Raw genomic sequence first — 26824 nt, 5'->3', positions numbered from 1 at the left:
CTTTTTCTTCACTAGGCAACAGAAACAGAAACCAAGATTGCAATCTGTTCCAGAGCTTATCATCTCCTTGTGGAAAAAGTGCACTTCAATCCAAATGATATAATATTTGACCCTAATATCTTGACCATAGGAACTGGAATGGAAGAACATAACCTTTATGCCATAAATTTCATCAATGCTACTAAAACCATAAAAGTGAGTTGTAAGCTTATTTTAAGTTAAAATTGGTTGCTAACATTACTTAAAAACCCAAACCCCCATAAAACAGAAAAACACCCACCTCTCAAAAACAACAGCAAAACACCACTGCAAAATGTTACACATTTTAGCTTAGCAAGAATAAGCTTAGCTTATTCTTCTGTAGTGCAACCATTCCCCAATACAGCTGTATTTCCAGAAGAACAACTTCAAGTAGTTCTGTATTTCAATCCACTTTCTCTTCTGTAAATATACTACCTTAATTAGTGAGGTAAGAATCACATTCATGTGCTAGCTAGAAGGACCTCTTTGAAACTGCAGAAAGCTGCCTTTTTAAATAAAATTCCCGTTTCTGTGAAAGGGATTTTTGCAGTAACTTGACTTTTTATTTAGCTAAAATGTGTGTAAGAAAGTACAGCAGCGAAGAGCATCACCTAAATAGAAGTACTGCAGGGAAACTGCATTATTGGGTTTCACAAGATACTTTGATAGGTCAGGAGATCCTCTGTCAGTAGCAGTCTGGGGCTTGAGCAGACTATTTTGTCACCGCTGGTCTCCTGGAAGGGGAGGCTGCTTAGCTGCTCAGCTGCAGTCTGCTCCTGAGACATGCAAGCAGGCAGGCTGGCTGCTACTGTTTCCAGAGGAGTGGGGAAAGGAAGAGCCAAAAGTAGGTCTGCATGGGGAAAATACGGAAAGCTGCAGTGGGAGGACTGATGCGTTCAGAATAGCACCTATGTCTATGGAAACCACGGTTGCTGCTTATGTGTAACTAGGCTGGATCTTTCCTTTACTTATATCTTTTTCTGCAGAGATTTGAATTGCTTTTTTTGAATATGAGTAACTGGAAGGATCTGGAACAGGGAAGACAAAGGGTGTATAGCCAATGCACTGAGCTCAGGAGCCAACTGAATGCTTTGCTTAGATTTCCTTTTTGGAAAGCACTTTTCTAAAAATCTGTGTGCACTTGCTATAGGAAACACTGCCAGGAGCCAGGATAAGTGGAGGTCTTTCCAATCTGTCTTTCTCCTTTCGTGGAATGGATGCCATTCGAGAAGCCATGCATGGAGTGTTCCTTTACCACGCAATTAAGGTATGATGTGCTTTTGGCTTCCATGTGTTTGCACTTGGCAGGTGTGCAGTTCCACGTCTGACAGCCCTTTCTGGGGGATTCTCTGTTTTTCTTCAGTATGGCATGGACATGGGAATTGTGAATGCTGGGAATCTGCCAGTGTATGATGATATCCACAAGGAATTACTGCAGCTGTGTGAGAATCTAATCTGGAACAAAGATCCTGATGCAACAGAGAAACTTTTACATTATGCTCAGGTAACTTTCGTTTTTAAGCTTTGACTAGTAGTTAGTTTAGCACCTGGGCTTGAACACCTCCCTGCAGATGATAATATAAACTGCATATGTCAATATAACAGTGGGTGTTAGAATTTACTGACAATACTACAAATGGTTCAGTTATTAATGTAGAATAAAAAGAAATGTGTGGTAGATTGAGACTCTCCAATTTCGTAGGTGCCATGGAACATCTGGTACAGAGTTCTTCATATGCTTCAGGAGACCAAGCTGCATAGGCATTTTTTAAAAAGAAAAATCCACACCAAAACCCAACAAAAATAAGAAGCAAAAAATCCCAAACTTCCCCCAAACAAAGAAAACCCTCACAAACTGACAAAAAAACCAAACAAAACCCAGAAGAGGCCAACCCCAACCAAACTAGTCTTGGTACTGGCACTTAATTGACAAGTGCACTGTGGGAGAGAGAGTAAGCCTTTCTCTCTGGTAGTAATGGTTTGTTTGGAGTATAGGTAAAAGGTGAAGTAGTTGCTTGCTGTAGCTGTGGCATAGATTTCCGGTTCATGTAACATGTCAGGATGAGGATCAGCTATTTAGTGTTTTCGAGATGTTGTAATGATGGTGGTGATAAAAGACAAAGATTATACAACTGAAGGTTTCAAGATTATCATTCATAAGACAACTGATGCAATCCTGTTCTGAATGGAAGATACAGCAAAAATCTCTCTCGGTTAGGTGGCTCTTAGGTTGAAGTGCACAAGAAAGTTTGCATGTCTGTTTTGTAGCTCCTGGAGATATTATTTCTGTGCAGAGTTTCATGTGGTTTGTAGTTTGCCCTATGGTGGTGCATGCTTTATAGTAACAGTGGCAGCGTTTTGCAAACCAGTACAGGGAGACACTCTCTGTCCGTTGTACTTAGGCTATTTTAGATGATGCTCGTAGTGTCTAAGCAGTTCACCCGGGAGTGATCTTATCTGTTTAAGTGGAGTTGCACCATTGGGGTATTCAAGGTTGCATAAAGAGGAAGAAAAAAAAGGAGAATTAGAAAGGGATTCCTTAAGCAGTGTTTCTGCAGAAGGCAGAATGTGAATTTAAATGGAGAAGTGATTAATTTAAAAGTAGAAATGAAAGTGGATGATGACTTCCAGGTCTATAAGTTTGGGAAGCTGTTGTTGGAATCTCTGCTTTTATTTGTGGTCGTAGTTTTATTGTGGGAGTAAAATAGCGCACTCGCAAAAAAGAGGAACTTAATCCTTGCAGGTTTAGGGCATCAGTCTTCATTTGAAGATTGAAATAAAAAACATTTTCTGTTAAGTATACAGCTTCAGACATTCTCAAACTGAAACTTCGTTCCATTTATGACAATGAGAGTTGTGCTTCCAAAGGCAGGTTTTTCGTCCTCATCATTTGGTATGATCATCCTGTTTTTAAAGATTTGCATATAGTGCTTGTCACTGTGGTCCCTGCATGCCGACCCTGCAGCTTCATGTTATTTTTAGGTTGGAATGGTTCCCTTGCTAAAGTGTCTGGCCAGAGGTTGAGGAGCACTTGGTACCGTTTCAATGAATCACAGAAGTGGAAAGGGACCTCTGGAGGTCATCTAGAGCTGGCTCAAAGCAGGGCCAGCCACGGACATGTCCAGTCAAATTTTTAATTTAACTTAGAATGAGGACTTTACAACATCTCCAAGCAACATTTTCCTCCTTTCATTCCCTTTTTACAAACTAGATGTATGAGGGAAATAAAATCAGGCAACAAGAAGCTGTGAAGTTAGCTAACATTCATATAAACAGGAATGAAAACTTGTTCTGGTTTCTGTTCCCATGAGTGTGATATTGTTTCCATGGCTTTATCTTTAAAAACTTGCTGATGAGCACGCAAAAGTATATGAGGTTCATAAGGCCTGAAAGATGTCAGATTATGTCCAGTAACTGAGCGAGGGAAAGCAATTACTTGCCTGAAGTGTGATGGCTGAATTAATGGATGAGGTGCTCTTCCATGAGCCTTTGTGAGGTGGGTGGTCATGAACTTTCTTGCACTGTGAAGCCCTTTTGGCCTCTGCGTTCATAGCCAAGGGGAGCATGAGGGTGAGGCAAAGAGAATATGTGGTGGTTTGGGACAGTCTGTGTGCATGACAAACAGTAGTTTTGTGGGCTGCCTGATTGAAAACACGTCTCTGATATGCAATAACATAACCTATTCCACCAGAAACTTAATTAGAGCCAAATTAATTAGAATTTTAAAATTAAGTGTAGTGTGGGGGCGAGGAATCAATTTAAATTATGTTCCCAGAAGTGAAACCCTTAGGATTAGTAATTTCATCATTTTTAGGAGCGTAAAAATTATCAAACTGCTCTCTCTTTCTTTTTTTTTTTAGTAACTTTTTTTTTTGCTTTATTTTGTTTACATTTTCACTGAGTTATGTACCCTTTGGGATGTAGATCCCCCTAAGTGCCTCAGTACATCTCAGTACATCTCAGGTGTTTGCAGCGTGATTTGCATGTATATAAAAAACCTTTTGAATAGTCTAAAATTATTTTATGACTCAGTATTGAAATTACCCAAATTTTTCTAAAAGTAAAGTCCATAATTGTAGTTTTTATGCTTGCAAGCTCCTATGGATGTCTCTCTTTTTCAGAATCATGCCCAAGGAGGAAAGAAAGTTGTACAGACTGATGAGTGGCGTAAAAGCTCTGTGGAGGAAAGGCTGGAATATGCTCTCATAAAGGTAAATCTGTGCAGAGAACTGTCCTACCCATCAGCTCTCAGAGACATGATCTCAGCTAAGACTTTAAGGGACATACTTGCCTTTAAAAGTTCTTCAGCTGCTATTCTTTAACAAGCTGTTACTTAATAATATATTTAACTGCTCTGTTTAACTTCAATACCAGAAAAAACTATAGTGGTTTATCTTTAAACTTCAGAAGTTGAAGTCTTTGATCTTTAGTATTTTATTCCACTGTGTTTGTAGAAACATACTGCTTTTGCTTTGTGACATACTGCTTTTACTTCCTAGGGATTTTTTTGGTCCTTTAGTAGTACTGCACTGAGTGGCACTTATGCTGTGGAAGCAATCTTTGAGTGTTGGGTTTTTCTTATGGCATGGTTGAGAAAAATGAACAAATCTGTTAATAGTGGGGACTTGCTTTGAATAACTTTATATGCCTAAGAAGTGTAGTGTTTTGTTTCTTAAGAAAGCCTATTTTCAATACACATTTGAGGTATTCTTAAAGACTATCAGTATCTAAAGCATCTACTTGTACTTTCTGTGTGATTTCTTTTGTCTTTTTTTGGGAGAAGGCAACTAAATGAAAGTTGTATTTCTAGCAAGATAAAAGCTTCTCAATTTTTTTCCCAGGGCATTGAGAAGTATGTCACTGCAGATACAGAAGAAGCAAGATTAAATCAGGAAAAATATCCTAGACCTCTAAACGTAATTGAAGGACCTTTGATGAATGGCATGAAAATTGTTGGTGATCTTTTTGGTGCTGGGAAGATGTTTTTGCCTCAGGTAATGAGAAAATAATTTCATATATTTTACTGTTTTGCAAAAATTAGTATTGTAAAATGTAGCCAAAACATTCTATGCTGGCTGTTTTTTCAGATAGGAGGAATTGTAAAAATGCAGTTGCTGCTGAGAAACAGCAATTTTCATGTTTTATTTTGCAACCTGAGTTCCTTTATGTAGGATTATGTGTTTGTTTCCTTTCTTCCTGAGTGTTTTTGCTTTATTTGAAACACACTTTTAAGTCTAAACCCATGAAAAAGAGCAAGAGAGATAAAAGATCCAAATAAAAATTACTGCATTTAGCACCTTCCAAGTCTGGGCCTGTTTGTAGCTTTCAGTTCTGTTGTGAGTGGTCCAGGAGGCTGCACTGTGCAAGCAAGTGTCATGTAGATCCTTAGCCCAGCCAGCAGCCTGCTGCCACAGAATAAAATCTGCAAAGCTGGAACCTGAATCTGCAAATGAAGTTTCGTTTATTGCTTGAATGGGTATAAGAGAAAGCTAGGGGAAAACTGAAGCTATTCCTATACCTTGTCTTTATTGTTTATTCTGCCACCCCTCCTTTATCTGTGCAGGTGATAAAGTCTGCTCGCGTTATGAAGAAAGCAGTTGGCCACCTTATTCCCTATATGGAAAAAGAAAGAGAGGAAAGGAGAGCCAAACGAGGCAGCACAGAGGAAGAGGCAAGATACAGTCTGTAACTCTGTCACAGCATGCTCTGACAAATATAGGAATTATTTATTACTAATTACTTTTACTACCTGGAGAGTTGATGCAGTCTTACGCAAACTGACAATCTTGGCATAATTTGAAGTTGGTCTGAAATTCATAAAGTGCAGATTTTGTGTTATCACAAGTTTCCTGATCAGTGCCATAAGCCTTTGTAGGCCCTTTATACTGATGTAACTTAATTTCTTGTATTTTTGTAGGCATTTAGTTCTAGTGTTACTTATTCATGATTCTTCTAACTTCATGGCAGATTTTGCCACTTGCTTGTACTGCTTCTGCCCTCGCTGAACTCTGTAACTCCCTTTCCACATTCAAAGCCTGTCACCATATTTCTCTTTATTCAGCTCTTCCCTACTTCATAGCCCTTATCATTCTTCCAGCTAAACAAACCAATTTCTTCCACCCTTTTTCTTCACAGATTGTGACTTCAAGAGATCTTGTTATGATAGAATACCGTGCTCACTGCATGTGTAGCCATGACTAACTTGCAGGGGAAAAGTGTTATGAAAACAGGGTCTGACTATAGTTGTCTTCTCATATGTGTGTTTTGCCACCAGTTTCTGAAAATTACTTTTTATCTAATATGTAAAATATATTTTAAAATACCCAATGATTTTTGGATTGCTGTGGGCCTTTATTGCAGTTCCTGTTTCACAACCAGTTGCTGATGCCTGAGAGTAGTTTTATCAACTACCTGTGAATATACTTGAAGTAACTGCTTCCAAGTTTGGTAAATGGAATATGTGATAGGAGCAACAGAAAAATGAAGATACAGGATGTACCTTGTTTGTCCATACTGACAAGACTGAATTCAGTAGAAAAGAGAGTTGAGATGAATTGGACAAAATCCCATTTATATTACTCGTGTCTGCTCTTTTTACTGTATTTATAATGTGATAGGTGCTTATGGTTTTGGTTGTTAAATATTTTTCTTCTTCTCTTTTTCTATCAGATTTAGGTTTGATGTACATTTACATTTTCTTAGTGGAACCTTACCTTGTCTTCATGAGTTCTCAGAGACAATAGCTTTAATCAGAACCTAGTTTTTAACACAGACAAAAAAGGAAGAACAGCAGAATTTTTCTAAACTGTGATATTTGTGTATTTCCTTTGGATTCCCTTTTATGGATTTTTGAATGGTTCCTAATTCTTCCCTTGAAATCTTCTTACATGGTATCTTTCTACTTGCTGTGGATATGTTGTGTAATTGTCCAGCATAAATGTAGCAAATACAGTAAATAATTTAGAAAGAAAAATGACCTGATAATCAAACCTGACTAATCTTAATGGAAGCAGGAGAATGCCTGGTCTCTTTTCCCGTGCTCTTTGTGGATGCCTTCTCTGCTGTATCTCAAGTGGATCTGTTCTTTGGCTGTCACGAGTTACCTTTCTATGTGTCATTTCTCTCCAGCTCATGCTGTTCTCTTTTATTTTAATTCAGACAGCAATGCTGGTATTTTGCACCTTCTGGTTTGTTCTGATGCTGTCTAAAGTCATTGAAAATTGTTGCCCCATTGCTTCCCTGAGCACTGGATTAGGATCTTCTCTGAACCCTCTGGGACTTAATTCTCTGGTTAAAAGAAGTGAAGTGGAATTTGGGAGGTTCTTAAAAAGATAGTAAACACTCGAAGAGAGTGTAGATGTTCTGGTGACTGAGGAGAACAGGAGGGAAAAGGCAGGACTTCTGTCCTCCTGCTTCTTCTGCCTTCTGCTGGGAAAGGGATGTAATGCCTTCCTTTTACAAAAATATGTTGTCACTGTGTAGAGAATTGGGGAGTGAGATAAAAGCAGCTGCATCTGTCTCCAAAGTTAGATGTTGACTTCAAGGAAAATGATTTGCAGACTCTGGTAACTGATCTGTCTGACGTTACCCAGGCTACTGTAACCTCCAGGACTGTTTTAGTCACAGACTGCCAGGAAGTGCAAAGCATTGATAGTTACATTTGAGGATAAATAGCTGTGGCTGCGGATCTCTATGAAGATTAAAAAAAAGAAGCCCTTTGGATGTGTGCCCAGAACTTGAGGACCTCCTCGCTTAAGACAATTGAAATCACAGTGTGCCCTAAATAGGGTTTATTTAAAGTGGCATGTGCTTTGACCCATGCTGTTTGCTGCACAGCACAGATTTTTCTTCCTCTCGTGTGCAAATCCAATTTGTATTAAATTTTTTTTTATATCAATCACTAATTAAATCATCATTAGTTATTAGGTGTGATACAATGTGGGGCAGCACTTTTTGTTTTTTCTCCTGTCCTTGATTAATCTCTTTCCCCAAATTCCTCTTACATTCCAGCAGTATATTTTCAGCTGCAAAATTTTTGTTGATGTACTGAGATGGCTGACTTACAGACCTCCATCTTCCCTGTTCTCTGGTCTTCTGTAAAACAGAAGCACTGGGGAAATAATAGATTTTAGTAAACAGCAGCATTGGTGGGGATCCAGGGATTTTATTCAACAAATGTGTTAGGACCATGGGAAATACTAATATCATTCTTGGTAATATATAAAGATTGTTTTTAACCCATAATATTGCAACTACAGAAGGCAATGTAGGTTCAAGAAAGAGAGAGCTACTCAGGATGTCCAGAAATATGACAGGCTTCATAGAAGGATTTAATCATTTGGTTCTGCCATCTGCAAAGGAGATGAGATACTGTCTGGAAAAACATTTTGTAGTTCTGCATAGAATATGCTCTGTACAATTTAAGTAGTTGCTTACTGCCATCTGATTCTGCACCAACTCAGACACTGTTATAGCCTGGAGCTGCTCCAAATGACAACAGTGATTATACAATTAAAAATGTATTGCCATGTCCTGTGTCCTGGTGGAGAACTGCTATGGGAAGTTTCACTGTTGCACTGTTGGTAGCACCCTTGGTCAGGCTGAATGCCATCTAACCGAGGACCGTCTTGTGACAGAACAGCTTCCCTTCTTCAAGCAGATCCTTCTTCCAGCCCGTTTGTTCAGCTTGGGTAATCTGAAGTAGTGTGATCACTGCACTGAAATGTCTCCCTTGCTATTTGTGTTGCATAAAAAATGGTCTCTTAGCTTTTGCTAATTCCTCTAATGTTGCTCTAATGCTAATTTCCTTCTAATGTTGCTGTTTCCTTGTTCTTCTCAGCATTGCATTGAAAGATAGATCTTGATGCAGAGACAGGCATGTTATTATGAGTATTCATGCCCTTTTGTTCTAAATATTTAATTTATTTAATCTCTTTATTGGTGAGGTGTATATTTGGAGCAGAAGTACCTTAGGAGTTCAGTTATTGCACTGCACAAAACGCTATCCAGATCTGAAATAGTTTTATCTGCTATTTTGTTTTTTTAAACACAGATTTTTTAATAACATCCATGCAATTTGCAAGAATAATTCATGTGCAAGTTTCAATTACCTGGATCTTTTAAAATACTTTTTATAATTTACTATATTATCTCCAGTATGCTTTGCAATTACTACAAAAGGAGTTTGGCACATGGATTGGGATTGCACCGTTGAAGAATCTGTACAAACATACTGAGGCTTCTGAGTAATTTAACTCTTGTGTTATTTCTTCAACTTGCAGGATCCTTATCAGGGTACAATAGTATTAGCAACTGTGAAAGGAGACGTACATGACATTGGCAAGAACATTGTGGGAGTTGTTCTGGGCTGCAACAACTTCAGGTAAAGAGGCTAACTGTGAACACAACTGTATATGCATAGATAATTAATACCTTAGACTAGCTTTAGCTGTGGTGATAACAGAGTTGGGCATTTCTTGGGAACTGTCCTCTATTCCCCAAGTTGTGATTGGGAACACAGATCATGGCAACTTTACTAATGAGTGGGGCAAGATGGAGTATTGCCTCCTCCTTTAATACTCTGTTTCCTAATTAATTGGCATCTGAGGTGAATGCAATTTAACATCAGTGGGAACATAAGTAAGAACATCAGTTTTTGTATTTGTTTTATATCAGTTAAATGTAATAAGTATGATGTCTTATAATGTCTGAAGAAATTAGATACAACAATTGCAGTGGGCAGTACTGTGTGTGAGTTGCATTGAGAAAAAAGAAAGTCTTGTAAGATTAGAATGAAACTTCTAGTGTGTTTTTCAAGCTGTTTGTTAACTATGAGGTTTAAAAACTTGCTGGGGTATGTTTTGTTAAATAAGAGGTGAGTTTCTGAACTTCAAAAGTTAGAACTTCAAAAAAAGTCAGGTCTTTCATGGCCTGTCTATGCGCAGCAGGGTTGGCAACAGTGTTGGAAGGAGTGGTCACGTTCCCATCAGTGCCCTTTGTCAAGAGTGTGTCAGGTGTTGCACAAAGCTGAATCACCTTTGGAACTCTGTCTTATCATTCATTCGTTTAGTTTTGCTTTGACTTTGGGTTGTCATTTGCTCTAAAAAGAACCAAAATTATCCCTTTATTTTAAAAGAAAAAGTGTTGAAGGCAGTAGCAGTGCTGTGTATATGCAATATATTCAATTTAATTTCCTCTTGAAATTCTGTCGATTGGTTTCAGGCTTTCTTGAGCTTTATTTACACTTACTGAACTGAAGCCATAGAGTTTTTTGTCACCATGAGTAGTGTGAGTGAGGCTGAATGAAAACAGGCTGGGGTGGCTTACTTGAAAAAATAAAAACCTTAGCAATGGCTAGGGTTAATAGGATTAAAATGGTAATAAGGGAAGTGCAGTGTCTCATTTCATAAAATGTACACTTTAATAAGACACAACTTTGATGTGAATCATCTTATATTCCTAATATATGATGTCCACAAAACCTTTTTATGTTATCCAAATAATGTCAGAAATGCCACTGCTGTTGACAGCCCTGGTAAGCAGCTAAGCACCAGCCAGTCACTTCCACCCAGCCAACCTCAGTGGGATGGGGAAAGAGGAAAGGAAGAATGAAAGCAAGAAAAATTGTGAGGGGAGAAGAATGTTTAACAAGTGAAGAGGAAGTGAAAGAAGAGAGAAAATAGAAACAAAACAAGTGATGCAAAGGCAATCTCCTTGCACCTCCCATGGGTACACTGGTGCCTAGCCAGTTCCTGAGTCAAAGATGGCTAACCCCTGCTAAACCCCTTACTCTCCTTTTTTATTGCTGAGCTTGACATCATATGACATGGAATATTTCTATGCTTAGTTTGGGTCATCTGTCTGGTTGTGTCTACTCACAGTCTATTCCTTGGGGGGTTAGAGTAAGAAACAGAGAAGGCCTTGATGCTGGGAAAACACTGTTCATCAGTAGTTAAATTTTAGAATGTTAGCAGTATTGTTTTGGTCACAGATCTAAAACACAGCACCATACCAGCTGCTGTGAAGAAAATTAACTCATCTCAGCCAGACTTAGTGCAACCACAAAAACTTATTTAACTAAAAAAAAAAGCCTCTTACACTTGAATTTTCTTAACTACTCTGCCATCTGGAACTCTGACTTATTGAAAATTTTGCTAGACCCAGAGATGTTTCCTATATTAAAATTCCCAAAAGTGGTCTTAAGAGAAACAAACAAAAATCTCAATTTTAACTTCAATTTTAGGTCAGTTATTTATGGTAAAGGAAATGTATTTGCCCTTTAGCAGATATTTTATTTATTATTTAAAGGATCGTGTGTCATCTCACTTCTTTTCACAGAGTTATTGATTTAGGAGTCATGACTCCATGTGATAAGATATTGAGAGCTGCTGTTGAGAACAAAGCAGGTATAGAGAGATTTCATTAGTACTTCTGAATTGTTTGATTTTTAAACCACACTTGCATTTTTTATTGCTGCTTATTGCATTCCTATGCTGTCTATGATTTGGTCAGACTATCTTCAGAGAAATCAGAACTACTGCATTAACAATATTAATTATTTAGCATTTGGCACTTCTGTGAAACTTAGCCCGAGGAGTTGAAACCCTGTATCAAAAGGACAATTCCATGAGAGATGCTTTAGTATTTGTTTTACAGATGGATAAATGGAGCCTTGAAATGGTTTAGGTAACTCCTTGTTGGGTCTTAAAGCAGTGAAAGAACTTGGCATTTGGCTTGCCAGATCAGTGAGTGTGAAAGCAGGAATGAATTGTTGTAATAAATAATGAACTTTCTGAAACAAGTTGCAGTTGCTTTGAAACAGTCTACTGCATCTTGGAGAAGATGAATTGTGTGGAACATAGATGGTGAAGTTTGAAAGCGTTTCCAAGAGCAGAGCTTATAATTATTGTGTCTTATTTCACTCCTCAGTGCTGAGCTTCTGAGGCTTGGAGTTTGCTTCTGAGGCTTGGAGTTTGCTAATCAAAAGTACTGTTTATTTATTGTTGAAACTAGTGCAGTAGATGTTCAGCAGCTGTGAAGACTGGGAAATATCTTAAACTGGGGATTTGGAATCATTGTCATTCTTGGAAAGCTTTTACTTTTTAATTGGGTCAAACCTTCCTTATAGGCTCATGACTACCCTGCTTTTTATCTCATTATCTTCTGACACATGAAGTTACCTGATGTATGAAATAAACCTTTCTGTAATAATTTCTGTGTCTTTCTAGAATGGATTTGCTAAACCCCTTGTGTATGTGTGTTTGTAAATTTGCAATAGATATAATTGGCCTGTCTGGTCTCATCACCCCATCTTTGGATGAGATGATTTTTGTCGCTAAGGAAATGGAGAGATTGGCAATAAAGATTCCTTTGCTGATTGGAGGAGCAACTACTTCTAAGTAAGATATCTCAGTTGGGAATATGGGCAATATCTGTGAAAATAGTGTTAACTAGGGAAAAAGAAAATTTACAGCCATTTTTTTACCCCTTTCCCCATTTTTCTGTAACATATATACTGGTATGTATTTACTTATGATTGACAATTACTTCTTGTCTTAGAAATCCTAGAATACAGAGGTAAAATGTAGTCAGGACATAACAAATAATGGACATCTTAAACATTTAATTTTTACAAGTGTGTATTTTGCAAGCATATATTGTATGTGGAAGTACTGTATTTCCTCTAAAAGTTCATGCACATATGCATGTGAATACAGTTCTGTCCTTCCAACAGCTTGAATGTTCTACTTTGATTCATCAAAGCATTCCAGAAATGCAGGATTTTGAGACTAGAAATGATCATATTGACATCAGGGAGCTATTATCTTTAAGAAAGTTACTGTATTTTCCTGGATCATTGTTTAGAAAGGTGATGACTGGGCTGAGTCTCCAATCCTGTTCAAACAGGCTGATAGGGGATAAAGTCTAGCTGCTTGCTTTGAAATACTTAGCATGTTGCATTTGATAGGCTGAGCTTTTCTGTTGATATCTTGTTCTCTCCGATCTGTTCAAATGAAATAATAGAGCTACTGTGATTTCCTGAAGATCAGTGTTGACAGCTCACTGACACCTAGTCTTAACATTACCACAGATGTGTTTTGGGCACGTATAATGGCCTTGGGTCACGCTTTGCTGACTCGTTTAGGTTGCAGTATGCTTGAGTAGGTGACAGCTCAGAAGACTGCAGAGGTCATCTTTTGTGCAACTAGAAGCTGTTAGTGGTGTTGCTTTTGTTATCAGAGCAGCACATATTGTAGCCAGACCTATTCTGTATTTCTGTCTTTAGCAAATTGTCTCATGATCTGACAGATGGTGGAGAGTAGGATCACTACCAGTCGTTATTGTTCCTGTAATTATAAGACAAGGTTCACTGTATTCTTTTTCTCCCTCTCCCTGTGAGTCTCTTTTTTCGACTTTGATACTGACAACAAACATGGAGGGTTTTTCCTTAAAAAAAAAAAAGTGAAGGGAAGGCTTTATTCTAAGTAGAGGTCTTAGGAGAGCCCTTTCTTCAGATCTTTTCAGTGTTTTCACACGAGGCATTGTGGTCTTGTAATCCATGTCAAATAACCACCATCAAACAATTTTGTAGAATTTATTCACGGAGATGAATGTAGCTAAGAGGGAGGTAGCACTAGTTTTATCCTTGAATATGGAAATTACTGAAGAATATATACATAATTTTGAATACATAAATAGTAATTTCATTTATGTCAACTGTATATAAATATACACTTATGCATGTGCCCAGACACAATACAGTGTCTGTAAAATATATGTCAAGTAAAGGTATTCTATATGGAAGACTGGATTCATAATATATATTTAATTTTACTTTCCCAGTCTTAAGCTTAACCTCATGTGTACATTCTCAAATGTTGTGTATGTGTCAGAGGTTGCTAATGAAGAACCATCTACTATTTTTTTTCTCTGTGAAAAGAAGACGTTATTATTTGGAATAAGGAGACCATAAATATTTTGAAGGGTGTAAGGTGAGGTTAGTTTGAAAGAGAGAGAGGATGGATTTTGTCTCCAGAATCTGCCCAATAGAGTTTCTTCATAATTTACAGTAATGATGATGTTTGCATTCTTACTGTGCTGCTTTGTTAAATTCAGATGTTGAGAAATAATAGTGACATTCTCTCTGTGGTAAAGTTTATTTAAAAAAAAATATAAAAATTAATATGTAGTGGTTGATACAGTGCCATTGTAGGACCATGTCCTCTTTGTTTCCTTTGTCTGTTCCTATCAGAACAGAAGATAAAATATCTTCATAAAACATATTGCTGCCAAGATCAGAAGTGTGTCTCCTAGAAGCAAATTCAGAAGATGCTGAACGGTGTTTACACAGCTGTGTTGCACAGTCATCAGTAAACCTCTGTGTTCAAGTGCTTTAAATATTTGACAGAACCTGAAGAAAAAGGAGATCTTATTTCAGCTGTGGAAGGTTGCTTCCTGGACTCAGATTTAGATCTTATTTAAAGAATGGTGTTTGACCTTAGCATACAAGAAAGCAAACAGGGCTTTGGCCTATAAGGTCTTTGTTCCTACACTTGCTTGCAGAGTTTTGGCAGGACTCTGAGTAGAGGTTCTTTCATCACTAGAAGCTGTTAGCAGTGTTCCTTTCTTTATCAGAGCAGCACATGTTATAGCAGACCTATTATGTTCTATATTTATAGCTTTAGCAAATTCTCATAATTTGACAGACAGTGGAGAAGTAGGATCACTACCTATCTTTATTGCTCCTATAGTTATAAAGCAAGGTTCACTGTATCTTCAAGATGCAAGTTTGTAATATTTATTGACCACTGGCAGAATTCCTTCTTCAGGTGAGTAGAGGACTTGAGCCTCCAATTTTGAAGGAGGGCCTTGCAGAAATGGAATAATCATCACTGAATTAGGTTAATGCTAATCTATAGACCCAGCGTGTGGGAGGGAAAAATGTAAGATGAGCAAAAGGGATTAAAAAAATTGTTAGTTCTTGGTAGGCTTAGTTTGGAACATTGTCACTGAAATTTTCTGAGACTCAAACTAATGAGTTGCTGATTTTCATTCAGCTGGTAAGACAGTGAGGGAATGTGAGTTGGCACGTTATTTATGGAGTGTTCTGATACTCTTTGAAGAAAAGTGTTTATGTACCTATTATTAAAATCTGTGTTTAATGATTCATGTGTAGCAGATGGACAAACGAATTTCTTCTCTTGAAGTTCTAGTCTATGATTAAGTCAGGATTTATTTCACTGGGGGTTTTGTTTGTTTTTGTTGGGTTTTTTGGTTTTGTTGTTTTTTTGCCTCAGTTGTGAAATGCTCACTCTTTTTCTTTTTCATTGAAGAACACACACAGCTGTTAAAATTGCCCCACGATATAGCGCACCTGTAATTCATGTCCTGGATGCATCCAAGAGTGTTGTGGTTGTAAGTTCTAAATTATAGTTTTTCATCCATGCAAAAATACATGCCCTGTTTTTCTGTTGTGGCTCTCGTCCTTCCTCTAAGGCTTAATGTTGTATCAGAAAATTGAAGAAGCACGACAGAGACAAGTTTCTAAACTACTCTTGCTTCAGTTGTTTTTTTGCTACCACGTGATTCTCTCACCTGACTCCTGTCAGTTATTGTCACTAGGTACTTTTATTTAAATGCCCATTTCTTTAGTGAGGGTGACATTAACTCTGAGTCCTTGACTGTAGTTTTGAGATATTTTATAGTGAAGAGCAATAGAGTTAGATATGAACTGCTATTCTCTCTAATTTGGATATATTTTTGAAGTTAGTTAGATGGCAACATTAGTAAAGAGAAATGTGTGGCTGGAGTTTTTTGGGCTGGATTCTCTTTCAGAGAAATGGGTGGTCTTAGCTGGCAAATACTTGCTTGTAAGAAGTAGGCCAAGCAGTGTGTTGTTTCTGTGACTATTAGTTTTTGAAGTTTTTGAGTATTTTCCTGTCACGTCTTTTCAGAGCCAGACTTGGCTCTGCTAATATTACCTGTGAAGTAGGGCAGTGCTCTCAGTAGTACTCATATTCCAAATATGGATAGTTTGAATAGTTAGAATCTAGTTTGCAGATTATTGGTAAGGCTTAGTTTAGTGTTGCCAAGTGTAATTGGAAGTGAGTCCAAAAGAGACTGCTTAGTCTGAAATTCATACTCTGTCCTTATTACAGTATGTACTTACTGCTTTCTCTTTCCTGTTTTTTTCAGTGCTCCCAGCTCTTAGACAATAGTGTAAAGGATGATTTCTTTGAAGAAATATTAGAGGAATATGAAGAAATTAGACAAGAACATTATGAGTCTCTCAAGGTATAATTGTAATTGATTTAGTGTCTTATTTGAAGTGGTTGGCACTTGCCTCATTACTCTTGGTTTCAGCTCCTTATGAAGAACTTCAGGTGTATTTGTTCTCATTTAAAACTTGCAGTAGAATTGATTGAAAACTTCCAGAAATGCTTATGAAATCAAATTTTCTAACCTATAAGGGAAAATTCTGCATGAGTCTAACATGTTTGGCAAATCCTTGATTGTCATCAGTGGCTAAGCAGTCAACCTACAGTCAACCTACAGGAGATTTGTGCTCTCCTAGAGCAGTAGCTGAAAACGGGGAGCTACAACCAGGATAATGAAAATGGCACTGGTGGCTTTTGCTGGTACTGAGCCACACTGTATTTTAAAACACCATGCTTTCCTAATGTCTTAGTCTTGTTTAGGTGAGGGATCTGAGCAATAGGAGAATATCTTGCTGTACCTGTATTTTAGGGTATTTTGAAGTAATAAAGGAACCTCTGCTGCAGTTCAGAGGAAATAGAAATCTTGTAGACCTGTATACTTATTAGAAGTATACAGGAAAAAATAATGGTATGGTTGTGGAGTAATCTTACTTTACACCTGTGAACTTGGAGTTGTTGGGACTGAAATTATTGGTTGTCACATTTATTCTGAAGAGTATTTTGAACTCTACCACAAAGTCAACAGTTACAGTTTATGTGTCTGAAAGATGGCTGGCTTTCTAAAATTAACCTTTACATCTATACAGGAAAGAAGATACTTGTCTCTACAGCAAGCTAGAAGAAAAGGTTTCCATAATGACTGGTTATCAGGCCATAAACCGGGTCAGTTTATATGTTGTTGTTCGTTGTTGCTGTGCCTTTGTTTTATTTAATGTATTTATTTAAGATACATTTTTAATTAAATTATGCTTGATTAAACTTCAGAATATAGCAGTGTAACAGCTTGAGTAAATTGAGGTCTGTCTCAGCAAAGATCTTTTTTGCATAAATTTGAACAATCTGTTTCTGCTTTATTTTTTCACAGCTCATTTAAAAATTAAATTTCAACTTAATAAAAAAATTGGAAGGAAAATCCTAAAACAACGAGTTACGCATAACATGATATAGTCAAAGAAAAATCTAATGACCACTTTGAAAAATAACGTCTGCCTGGCTCATTACATTGCAAAGCTTACTACACCATACTTGGTGTCGTATAGTTGTGACATGGCACACAGGTTGTGACATGGCATTTCTATGAAATTCCTCCTTACACTTTTTCCTACCCTTCCCCCATCGTTTTTTGTATTGGGTTGTTTTGATTTTTTTCTTCTTTTAAATTAAAGATTAGAAGCGTAAACAGCATTCCACAAGAAGTTGCATCCTGCAGTGACATTAACACTGCTTTCTGTCATTTCATTTACAAGACTGAACAAGATGCTAACTTTCAATAGCTCATCTTCATAAAGGTTGTGTTATAAAGTATTGAACAGCACAGAGAAAACAAGTGAAAAGCTTGTGGCTTTGCACACATATATCTGTCTCACGTTTTCACTTGTGCATATGCATCTAAACAGGTGTGTGGTGGCTGCAGAAGTTCCTAGAAAAAATTACAGAAATATTCTGCAGTATCATAGCATGTAACATGTCTCTGTGTAGGGATTTGTAAATATGAAAGGTATATATGCCCATAAAATATATTAAGTATTGGTAAGTTGTGTAGGGTTTTTTCAGTGTTCTGTCTTGGCCAATATTCTGGCCATTGAAGTAAATTCCGAAGTCCAACAGCTAATAAGTGTTGATTTATGTGAAAGAACAAAAGACCTTAATTTTTCTATTTCAACTTTATATGCCTTTTATGTTTTTTGTAACTATGGAGTGTGGTATGACTTGGGAACAATATGACAATGAGAATTCTAAGACAATTAATTTGGAAGAGGTCATTTGCAGTGGTGGAGACTCGTGAGCATCAGTTATGAAGCACATATAAGAGCAATGTTAAATTATTTTCAGCATGTCAAAACGTACTTCTGATTCCTACAGTTAAACCAAAATTCATCGGCACAAAAGTCTTTGAAGATTATGACCTGAAGAGGCTGGTAGAATACATTGACTGGAAGCCCTTCTTTGATGTCTGGCAGCTTAGGGGAAAATATCCCAACCGGAGTTTTCCTAAGATCTTTAGTGATAAAACTGTGGGTGAGTATTGAAATTTATTTCATGTAAAGAATCCTAGCAAGCCTGCAGTGCTGCATTAAGATTCTGAATGTTTTGAAATACATAGGAATAGTGAAAACACATGGAAAGTAATGTCACTGAAATAATTTGTTTAAAGCAACGCTTGATGAACTAACTGTTGCCATGTGAGGCTGAAAAATAAATGGGGAAAAATGTTCAGTGACCCTATTTAGCATTCACCTGCCAAAGCACAGGGAGGTATTTTAATGACAGAAAATGGCAGCAGAGCATTTGATATATCTATGTTTCTGTCGTGGGTGAAGATGGCAAGAGAGCTCTGTCTCCTTTTGAAACTAGTCAGTAGGCCTTGAAATACATGATGAAAGTGCAAGGGTGACACTGAAAACAACATTCTGGGTCTGCTGCTTTGTGGTAATGTAGATGCACACACCAGGTCTGAAACATCCTGGCTGAAACATTTTGTGCATTTGTTTTTTTTTTTCCCCCTAAAATATATGTTGTTACAGCTATATAGACATGATCACAGTGAAGTCTCCCTATTTACTGTAGCTGACAGATCACTGCAGTCATCAGAGAATTATGTGGAAAGTGAATCAATCTTCAACAATTCTTAAACCTATTTAGCCAGTTGTGAAAACATACTGTTTCTAAAGGGATTTTTTTTTTTAATTTTCTTTTTGGCTAGGTGAAGAAGCAAGGAGAGTTTATAATGATGCACAAGATCTACTGAAAACATTGATTAATCAAAAGAAATTACAAGCCAGAGGTGTGGTCGGGTTCTGGCCAGCTCGAAGTGTTCAGGATGATATCCACTTATATGCTGTGGAAGAGGCAGTGGGATCTTCAGAACCAATAGCAAAATTTTATGGCTTGAGGCAACAGGTACAATGACAGCACATTTGTTAAGTGAATTTTTTTTCCACTGCATTGCAAGAATGTAATAGAAGTGCTCTATTAAAATCTGTAGAAAATGGGCATTGTAATCTGTCTGCAGCTGTTGTCTTGCCATTTCTTTCAGTAATAACAAGATCTTGTTTGTGGTGATCCAGGTATTTGTACTGTAGTATTTGTAGTGTTTTGCACTGTAATAGTTGTACAAAATGCTTTATAGGTTGGATATTTTCAGAAATGATGTGCATTTTCCATCTTAATTTTAATATTTAAGATATCCTAAAGCAATGTGCTGTATAACTTCATTACATGGATCTTGTGTTGCTAAATTAGAACCTAACGAACCTTAGTTCTCTAATATCCCTGGATTCTGCTTTAGATGAAAAATTCCGCTTGAATGTATTAAAGGTTAAACCCAGTTAGAATTAAAAAATCCTAGAGAATAAAGCTCAATGGAGATAAGTGTTTTTGATAGTCTTAATTTTTATGTAAAATTCACCGTATGGAGGGGCAGTTTAGAATTAGTTGGCTGCTAATTCTGATTGAGCTAATAATTATTTTAAGTATTCATGCTTGAATCATACTTACCTAGATTTGCATTTAATTTGATAGAGTGAACTTTCAAGATGTTCTGCTTCTCCTTTTTTTTCCTTGTCTTCTGATTTGGCTTCTTCATAGTTCACATATTCAGAGTCATCAAACATGGTCAGAAAAAAAATTTCAACGATTACCTAAATTTCTGGAGTACTGTATTCTGTAAGGACAATCATGTGCCAACACTGCAGGACTGTACTAAGAAATACATGACTCTTAAGTTTTTCTGTTCCAGTTCCCTGGAACAGATTATCTGTTGCATGGAGATGGATCATGACAATCCATGGCAGATGTTTATATAAAATGCTCTCAACGAGCACACATGCAGGGCTGTTCCAGAGCCTTATGGCCTAGTTAAATATTTTGATATCCCATGTAAATTATGTTTACTACTGTTTCTTTTCCTGGCCTTTTCCCAGGGTTCTCCCAAGAAGAATATCTGGTTTGATAATATTCTTGTAAAGGGTTTTATTATTGAAATACTGTTATTTTCCTTAGTCTTTTTTTTATCTTCTATATCCCCAGTTATTCAGGCTTCTCTCAAAGGTTAAGGCCGTGAAACTCTGTGCTATTGGCCATACTGCTCTTCTGGACTCTATATATTTTAGCTGCATCTCTTCCAGTCTGGTGTATGTAGTAATTCAGCAGAGTCTTCACCAGAGCGAAGTAGAAGTGAATAATTGTCTTCTGTTTCTTATATAAAATTTTCCTTTCAGTACAGAGAATTGAGTTCATGACATTGACACTGTTAAGGATGTGACATAAATCTAAAAGCTGGGGATCCATTTAATATCTTCCTTAACTCTAATAATTACAAAAGAACCTCAAAATTAACATAGATTTTATCTGTGTGGAAAAAGAATATTTCTTTGGTTTTATAGTACTTTATGGTATTAACCTAGTGGGTTAACAGGCCATTTTTCTTTGTTTTTCAGGGTTGAGGTGTTTTATTTGCTTTTATGATGCAGTTGGGATTGAGTGGAAAGCATTGTTAAAATATTGTCATAGAATAGGAACCTTCAGCTAAGTGATAGCCATGAAATAACTTTTCTCTCTCTAAGTTGGGTAGATTTACAAGATCTGTGCCACTTCTTAAATAGCAATCATGTTTCCACATGGTATGATTAAAAATTTCTTTTTGGATGCTTAGTCACCTCTTTCTGTTACCTTTTTTCCATTTTTGGAAAAGGATCCAGTGAGCAGTATATTTCCTTGCTCCAGCACCTCGGTGATTTTCTTGAAGTGAGTGGCCCAGAACTGGACACAGTACTTGAAGTGCCGCCTCACCAGTGCCAAGTACAGGGGAAGAATCCCTTCCCTAGTCCTGCTGGGCCTCACTGTTCCTGCTAAGGCCAAAATGCCATTGGCCTTCTTGGCCACCTGGGCACACTGCTGGCTCATGTTCAGCCAGCTGTTGACCAGCACCCCCAGGTCCTTTCCCTCTGGACCACTTTCCTTTGCATAAAACCCACTTGAACTTCGTTTAGAATTCAACTTTTCAGTAGTGATAGATCAATTTTGTTTGTTTGTATGTGTGACTACTGTAAGGTCTGCATCCTGGGCACAGTTTTTTCTGGATTACTGAGCACATAGTTTGTACCATGAGAAACCAGGAGTGTTTATAAACTCTCACAGCCATTCTATAGAGGGAATTGCTGAAGAATTTCCAGTTTGCTTATCAACTGTCAGTTTTGCTAGCAAATGTGGAATCTGTGAGGGGTAGAGAGTAATTATTCCTCCTCTTACCCAGTTGGCACAAGAGTGTTCCTTATTTTGTAATAATTTGTATCACAGAAACTTCTGAGTTGGAAGGGACCCACAAGGATCATAAGTCCAACTCTGAAGTGAATGGCCCATACACAGACTGAACCTACAGTATAAGCTGATAAATCTTACTGGCTGTAAACAGAAATAAAATATCTCTTTATGTGTGTTTGGCGCAGCATCTCTTCTATGGCGTTTTGTTCTTCAGTGGTCTGAACACCCTCTGAGTGAGAGAGGTGGTTTCCTTCTAATTTAACTACAGGAAAGCCGCCGTGGCTCAAAGACTAGTTAGGTGTTTGTCAGAAAAGCCTTAAGCCCTTTAGTCTTAAAAATACTGGTCTTTAGCTTAGTAGTGCATTAATAATGTATTTTTAAATGTTCTGATTTATTGCACTGATTTTTTAACTCTAGGCTGAAAAGGACTCTGCCTGCACAGATCCATATTACTGCCTCTCCGACTTTATAGCACCAATGGACTCTGGCATTTGTGATTACTTAGGCCTGTTTGCTGTGGCCTGCTTTGGTGTAGATGAGTTATGCAATGAATTTAGGAAACAGGATGATGAATACAACATCATAATGGTAAAGGCTCTTGGCGATCGGTTGGCAGAGGTATGAGGTTTCCTTGCAACTTTCAGCAAACTTACAGCCACTTCAGTGCAATGCAAGTGGGGTTAGCTCTAGGTGTGTATTTCAAGCTACAGCAGAGTTTCAGAAATCATAATTAGTTGCCATCTAAAGATATTTACTGAAGTGGGAATTCTTCCTGAAGGGCCACTGTTTCTGGCAAAATAGCAATTCAGAAAAGTTGTTGCCCACTTTCAGCTAGAGGAAAGGACCTCTGCTAAAAAGAGCAGCAGTGCATACTTATATCTGATCCTAGCATGGATGCAAGAATGATGTAGCCTTCCATAGCTAGACCTGGATGAGACACACAGATGGTCAAGACCTAGTGACTATAATGATATGTCGCTACCATAGGTTAATGAGGTTACTTTTTAGGTTGCTTGTCCACATCTTTTGAGTATGTAGGATTTTAAAGCAGGACAATCAAAAAACCACTGTCTACCAATAAGAGAAGAAACTAAAATACTTGAGTTAGCAAAATAAGTTTTGCATGTGAATTTTAATTCTATCAAATTTCTCACCAATGTTAAAAGCTCCCTTAAAAATTAAAATGGGAAGGGGAGAAAGTCTCTAAGACATTGTTTGTCTTAAATAGCTATTGCATCATTCTGCATCATTTTGCATATTGCGTCATTTTTTGCAAAATACAAAAAAAATCTTTTCATTCTATTCCAAGGCATTTGCTGAGGAGCTCCATGAAAGGGTTCGAAGGGAATTCTGGGCTTACAGTAGTACTGAGCAGCTCGATCTCTCTGACCTACGCAGAATTAAATATGAGGGAATTCGCCCTGCCCCTGGATATCCAAGCCAGCCTGACCATACAGAAAAACTCACCATGTGGAAACTTGCAAACATTGAGGAAACAACAGGTAACTCTGCTTTACTAAGATTCTTTAACTGTTTTTATGTGAATGAAAGATTTACATTCCAAAAATACAATGAATTGGGTGGTGCAGAACTACATAAAATACTGATGTGCTTCTAGGATTTACTCTCTTCCCCTTTTCATTGCCATTTTTATTTGGCCTCATTCAAGGAAGAATTTTAAAAACACTGCCAGTGCTTTTGGTGAAGGAGTTGTGTCCCTAAGTAGCAGATTACATGCAAACAGGGTTCTGCTGCACAGAGAAAATTTCTAGCATCCTTATGGTTGCAAGAAGACATTCCAGATATAAACAGGAAAAAAAAGCCAATTCAGCAGTGTGTATCCTGGTCCACAGGAACCTTGAGATGGTAATTCTTAAAAGGGAATGAATTCCATTTGTTTTCCTCTGATATTTTACATGTCAGATGTTTCACTGCTCCAAAAATATACCTTCCTGTGTTTCAAAACCTCTTGCCAAAATCTCCCAGGTTTTTTCCTTCAAACTGTACAGTTACTTTACAGTAATCATAATGAAAGTCTGCAGTATATTTAAAGGTCTGTGGGTTTTTTTAATAGTTAACAAATGGAAAATGGTTTTTGTTTTAATTCATCTGAAACCTTCTTGGGTTTTTTGAGTTTGCTTGAAGCTGTCCAACACAAAAAAGGTTTTGAATTTGTGCTTATTCTCAATTGTTCTCAAGAATAAGAGGATTCTCATTCACTTTTCCAGGAATTGGTTTAACGGAATCACTAGCAATGGTACCTGCTTCTGCAGTTTCTGGCCTCTACTTTTCCAGTCCCAATTCCAAATATTTTGCTGTTGGAAAGATATGTAAAGATCAGGTAACTTACACTGTTCATTGTAGTAGTGTTAGAACATTTAAAAACATCTAATTAGCAGATGTCTTAAAAAATTTGTAAATACTAAAAGCTGGAGTTCCAAAATCTCCATCATGTTTTGTGGTCTCTTTGCAGGTTGAAGATTATGCACTGAGAAAAAAATTGTCTGTTGCAGAAGTGGAGAAATGGCTTGGACCCATTTTGGGATATGATACTGAACAACTGTGATACTTGTGGGTGAACTTTTTTTTGTGATGGTCCATTTGCCAGAAGGAACAAGAAAAGACTTCCCACTGAAAACAGCTTTCTTCCATCCATCCATCCATCCATCCATCTATCCATCCATCCATCCCAATAGCTCTTCTGATTATTTTAAATTTTTGATCAAGGAACTTAATATTGCAAATCAAATGTGCCCTGTGCCCTTGGCTTGAGACCATGAATGCATTTTAGCTCTCTCACTTATAGCAGCATACTTTTATTTATTTTTATTTTTTTGCACAAAGTAGAGAAGCCACGTGTAGGGTGGAATGTGGAAAATGCAAAGCTCTCCTGTCCATGCGAGAAGGAGAAATCAGAAGCAAGAATTTCTGTCCCATTGGCTGTGGATATACGTAGAACAGAATTTGACTTGTGTTATTTTAATGTGTTTGGCAAGTCCAGGGACAGAAATATGATGTGATTTTTCTGTAAAGTCTCAAAAGGTTTTATACTGACTGATGAGGAGCAATTGAAGTACAACAGATCTCCTTTTTTAAAACCTGTCTGCTCCGTGTTTAGGTCTTGTGATTGGGAACATAGGTTGTTCTCGATGGTATTTAGAATAATACAATGTGCTGGATCAATATCAGAGGTGCTGTATTGTGAAATGGGATGACAGCCCATGGAGTTGTCCGCTTCATGCTTCCTTTTCCTTTCAGCAAGTCATAATCTGTTTCTACTCCGCATGAAGGGTACTGGCGCTTCCTACCTTTGAGTTATGTTGTGAGGCTTAATTCATACATAAACAATCATTTGTATGTGAAAAATATGAGAAGCATACTTGTTACTATAGACAGACAGAAAGCTTGGAGCTGACTTCAGTGTTTTACAAACTCTTTAACCTTCTAGATACCTGGATTTTAAAAGCAACTAGTAGTAATACTGTCATATGTAACAGTTAATATCGGAGACATATTCTTCAGATTCAACTCTCAGTGATCTAATTGTTCATAGCTTTTAATAATCTCTGAAAAGTGCCTCAAGTATTATTTAAATGCTAATTTAGTAAAATATTGTGAAAGAAACCCCTCATTTTTTCTGGTCTCTAATTGTAAATAAAAGACCAATCTTGTAAAGAGAATGTTCTTTTTAATAGTTTATTGCAATCTATGAATAGCTATATAATTTTTGTAATGTCTTCATCTGACTTTATGCTAAAAGAATCATCTTGTATCAACAGTTTAATAAAGATTACACTGTCAGTGGTGTTATCTCATTAGAATCCTTTAAATGCCAACAATAAAATGTGCACAATAATCTAAACAGATAATGTCAAAATGAATATGCACATTGTACTATGAGCCTGAAATTATAAAGGCTGCTTTTTTGGGGAGTGGGGGTAAAGTAGTTGCATAAGTATGTTCTTAACTGAATGTTTTAGAATGGCTCATCCTTTAATGACTTACAAAAATAATTTCTATATGGATTCCCTCCCTCCCCCCAATCCATGTCAAGGGACTTGAGACATGTCCTAGTTGATCAGCTGATTCTTGTTGCGGGGATGGTAGAACACTCATTTAGATTGCCAAAAATACAGTAAAACATTCTTAATATAAAGGAAACTTTATTCCTGAAACACATAGCTTGCGAAAATTGAAATCCTCTTTGCTTTGTTTTTGGTCCTTGCACATTTGTAAATCAATTTAATGCTCTTCTCTCCAGCACTCTTCCATGTTCTTACATTTGGAAGCAGAGTGCCATATTAGTTTGAAAATTTGATTGTGTGAATGGGGTCAAAGTTTGACTTGCACAGTTTGGTTTGTTTATTGATTTATTTTCCTGAAATCAGTGGCAGACAGCTCAGTGAGTACAGCTTTAGCAGCATCAGAGTGACAGAGCTGTAGATGTCCCGCTGTCTCACAGTGGTGGTGTTACCTTGCATACAAGCAGAGGGTTTCAAATGGTGTGCCCTTCACAGATGGCATCATACACTGAGAAAAATCTTCATCTTTGCCTGCAAAACTTGTCATTGGGAGAATCTATTTGGAAGAATTACTTATTGTTATTATGCAAATGTTTTTACCAAGGACAATTTCTTTAAAACTTTAGGGTTTTTAAATTGTCAGCTGCCACTTTGGATAAGACAAGTTTTCATTCTCTCCAGAACAAAGATAAATTGTGAAGGAAAAGGGTCTCCTAGTTGTACCAGGTAAGACTACTTGACAATTTTAGAATGCATTAAATATTTTTTGCAGTACTTTTCTAAGTACTACTAAGAAGAATCCAAGATGTAAGAAATTATGAAAAATTTAGAATGCTTTGTAAACAACTTTGGTTTAGTTCTTGAGAGTAATTTACTTTGGTTACTGATTTTTTTTCTCGTAAGTCAGGCCAGCAGCCCAGAGATTAAGTTTTGAGGCACATATTTTACGACTGTCAGGGAATACTACCCCTAAGCCTGCCCCTTCATTATCAGGTCTGTTTCAGTGCTGCTGTTACTCCTGGGAAGATTCTAGTGCAGTTTATTTTTGGGTGAGGGTGCTACCAAGGTCATGCCATTCCTCAG

The 26824-nt window shown here is 37.3% G+C and overlaps 1 protein-coding gene across 6 annotated transcripts in view; it reads left to right on the top strand.

Annotated features, from left to right (window-relative positions):
* The window catches only part of MTR (5-methyltetrahydrofolate-homocysteine methyltransferase), a 51734-nt gene extending 26159 nt beyond the window's left edge, over positions 1–25575 (top strand). For all 6 annotated transcript variants that reach the window (XM_032682389.1, XM_032682387.1, XM_032682390.1 and 3 more), the window contains 18 exons: positions 16–195; positions 1172–1288; positions 1385–1525; positions 4143–4232; positions 4863–5015; positions 5585–5692; positions 9303–9403; positions 11359–11426; positions 12299–12419; positions 15354–15435; positions 16216–16314; positions 17045–17120; positions 18321–18476; positions 19162–19358; positions 22137–22337; positions 23029–23221; positions 23948–24060; positions 24193–25575. In XM_032682389.1, coding sequence (XP_032538280.1) covers positions 16–195; positions 1172–1288; positions 1385–1525; positions 4143–4232; positions 4863–5015; positions 5585–5692; positions 9303–9403; positions 11359–11426; positions 12299–12419; positions 15354–15435; positions 16216–16314; positions 17045–17120; positions 18321–18476; positions 19162–19358; positions 22137–22337; positions 23029–23221; positions 23948–24060; positions 24193–24285 — 2289 coding nt within the window. In that variant the 3' untranslated portion in view covers positions 24286–25575. The remainder of the gene's footprint in view (positions 1–15; positions 196–1171; positions 1289–1384; positions 1526–4142; positions 4233–4862; positions 5016–5584; positions 5693–9302; positions 9404–11358; positions 11427–12298; positions 12420–15353; positions 15436–16215; positions 16315–17044; positions 17121–18320; positions 18477–19161; positions 19359–22136; positions 22338–23028; positions 23222–23947; positions 24061–24192) is intronic.
* Positions 25576–26824: the final 1249 nt, after the last annotated feature.

The sequence above is a fragment of the Chiroxiphia lanceolata genome, chromosome 3 (assembly GCF_009829145.1).
Source record: "Chiroxiphia lanceolata isolate bChiLan1 chromosome 3, bChiLan1.pri, whole genome shotgun sequence".
NCBI classification, from domain to species: Eukaryota; Metazoa; Chordata; class Aves; order Passeriformes; family Pipridae; genus Chiroxiphia; species Chiroxiphia lanceolata.
This window is presented reverse-complemented; position numbering and strand designations above follow the sequence as displayed.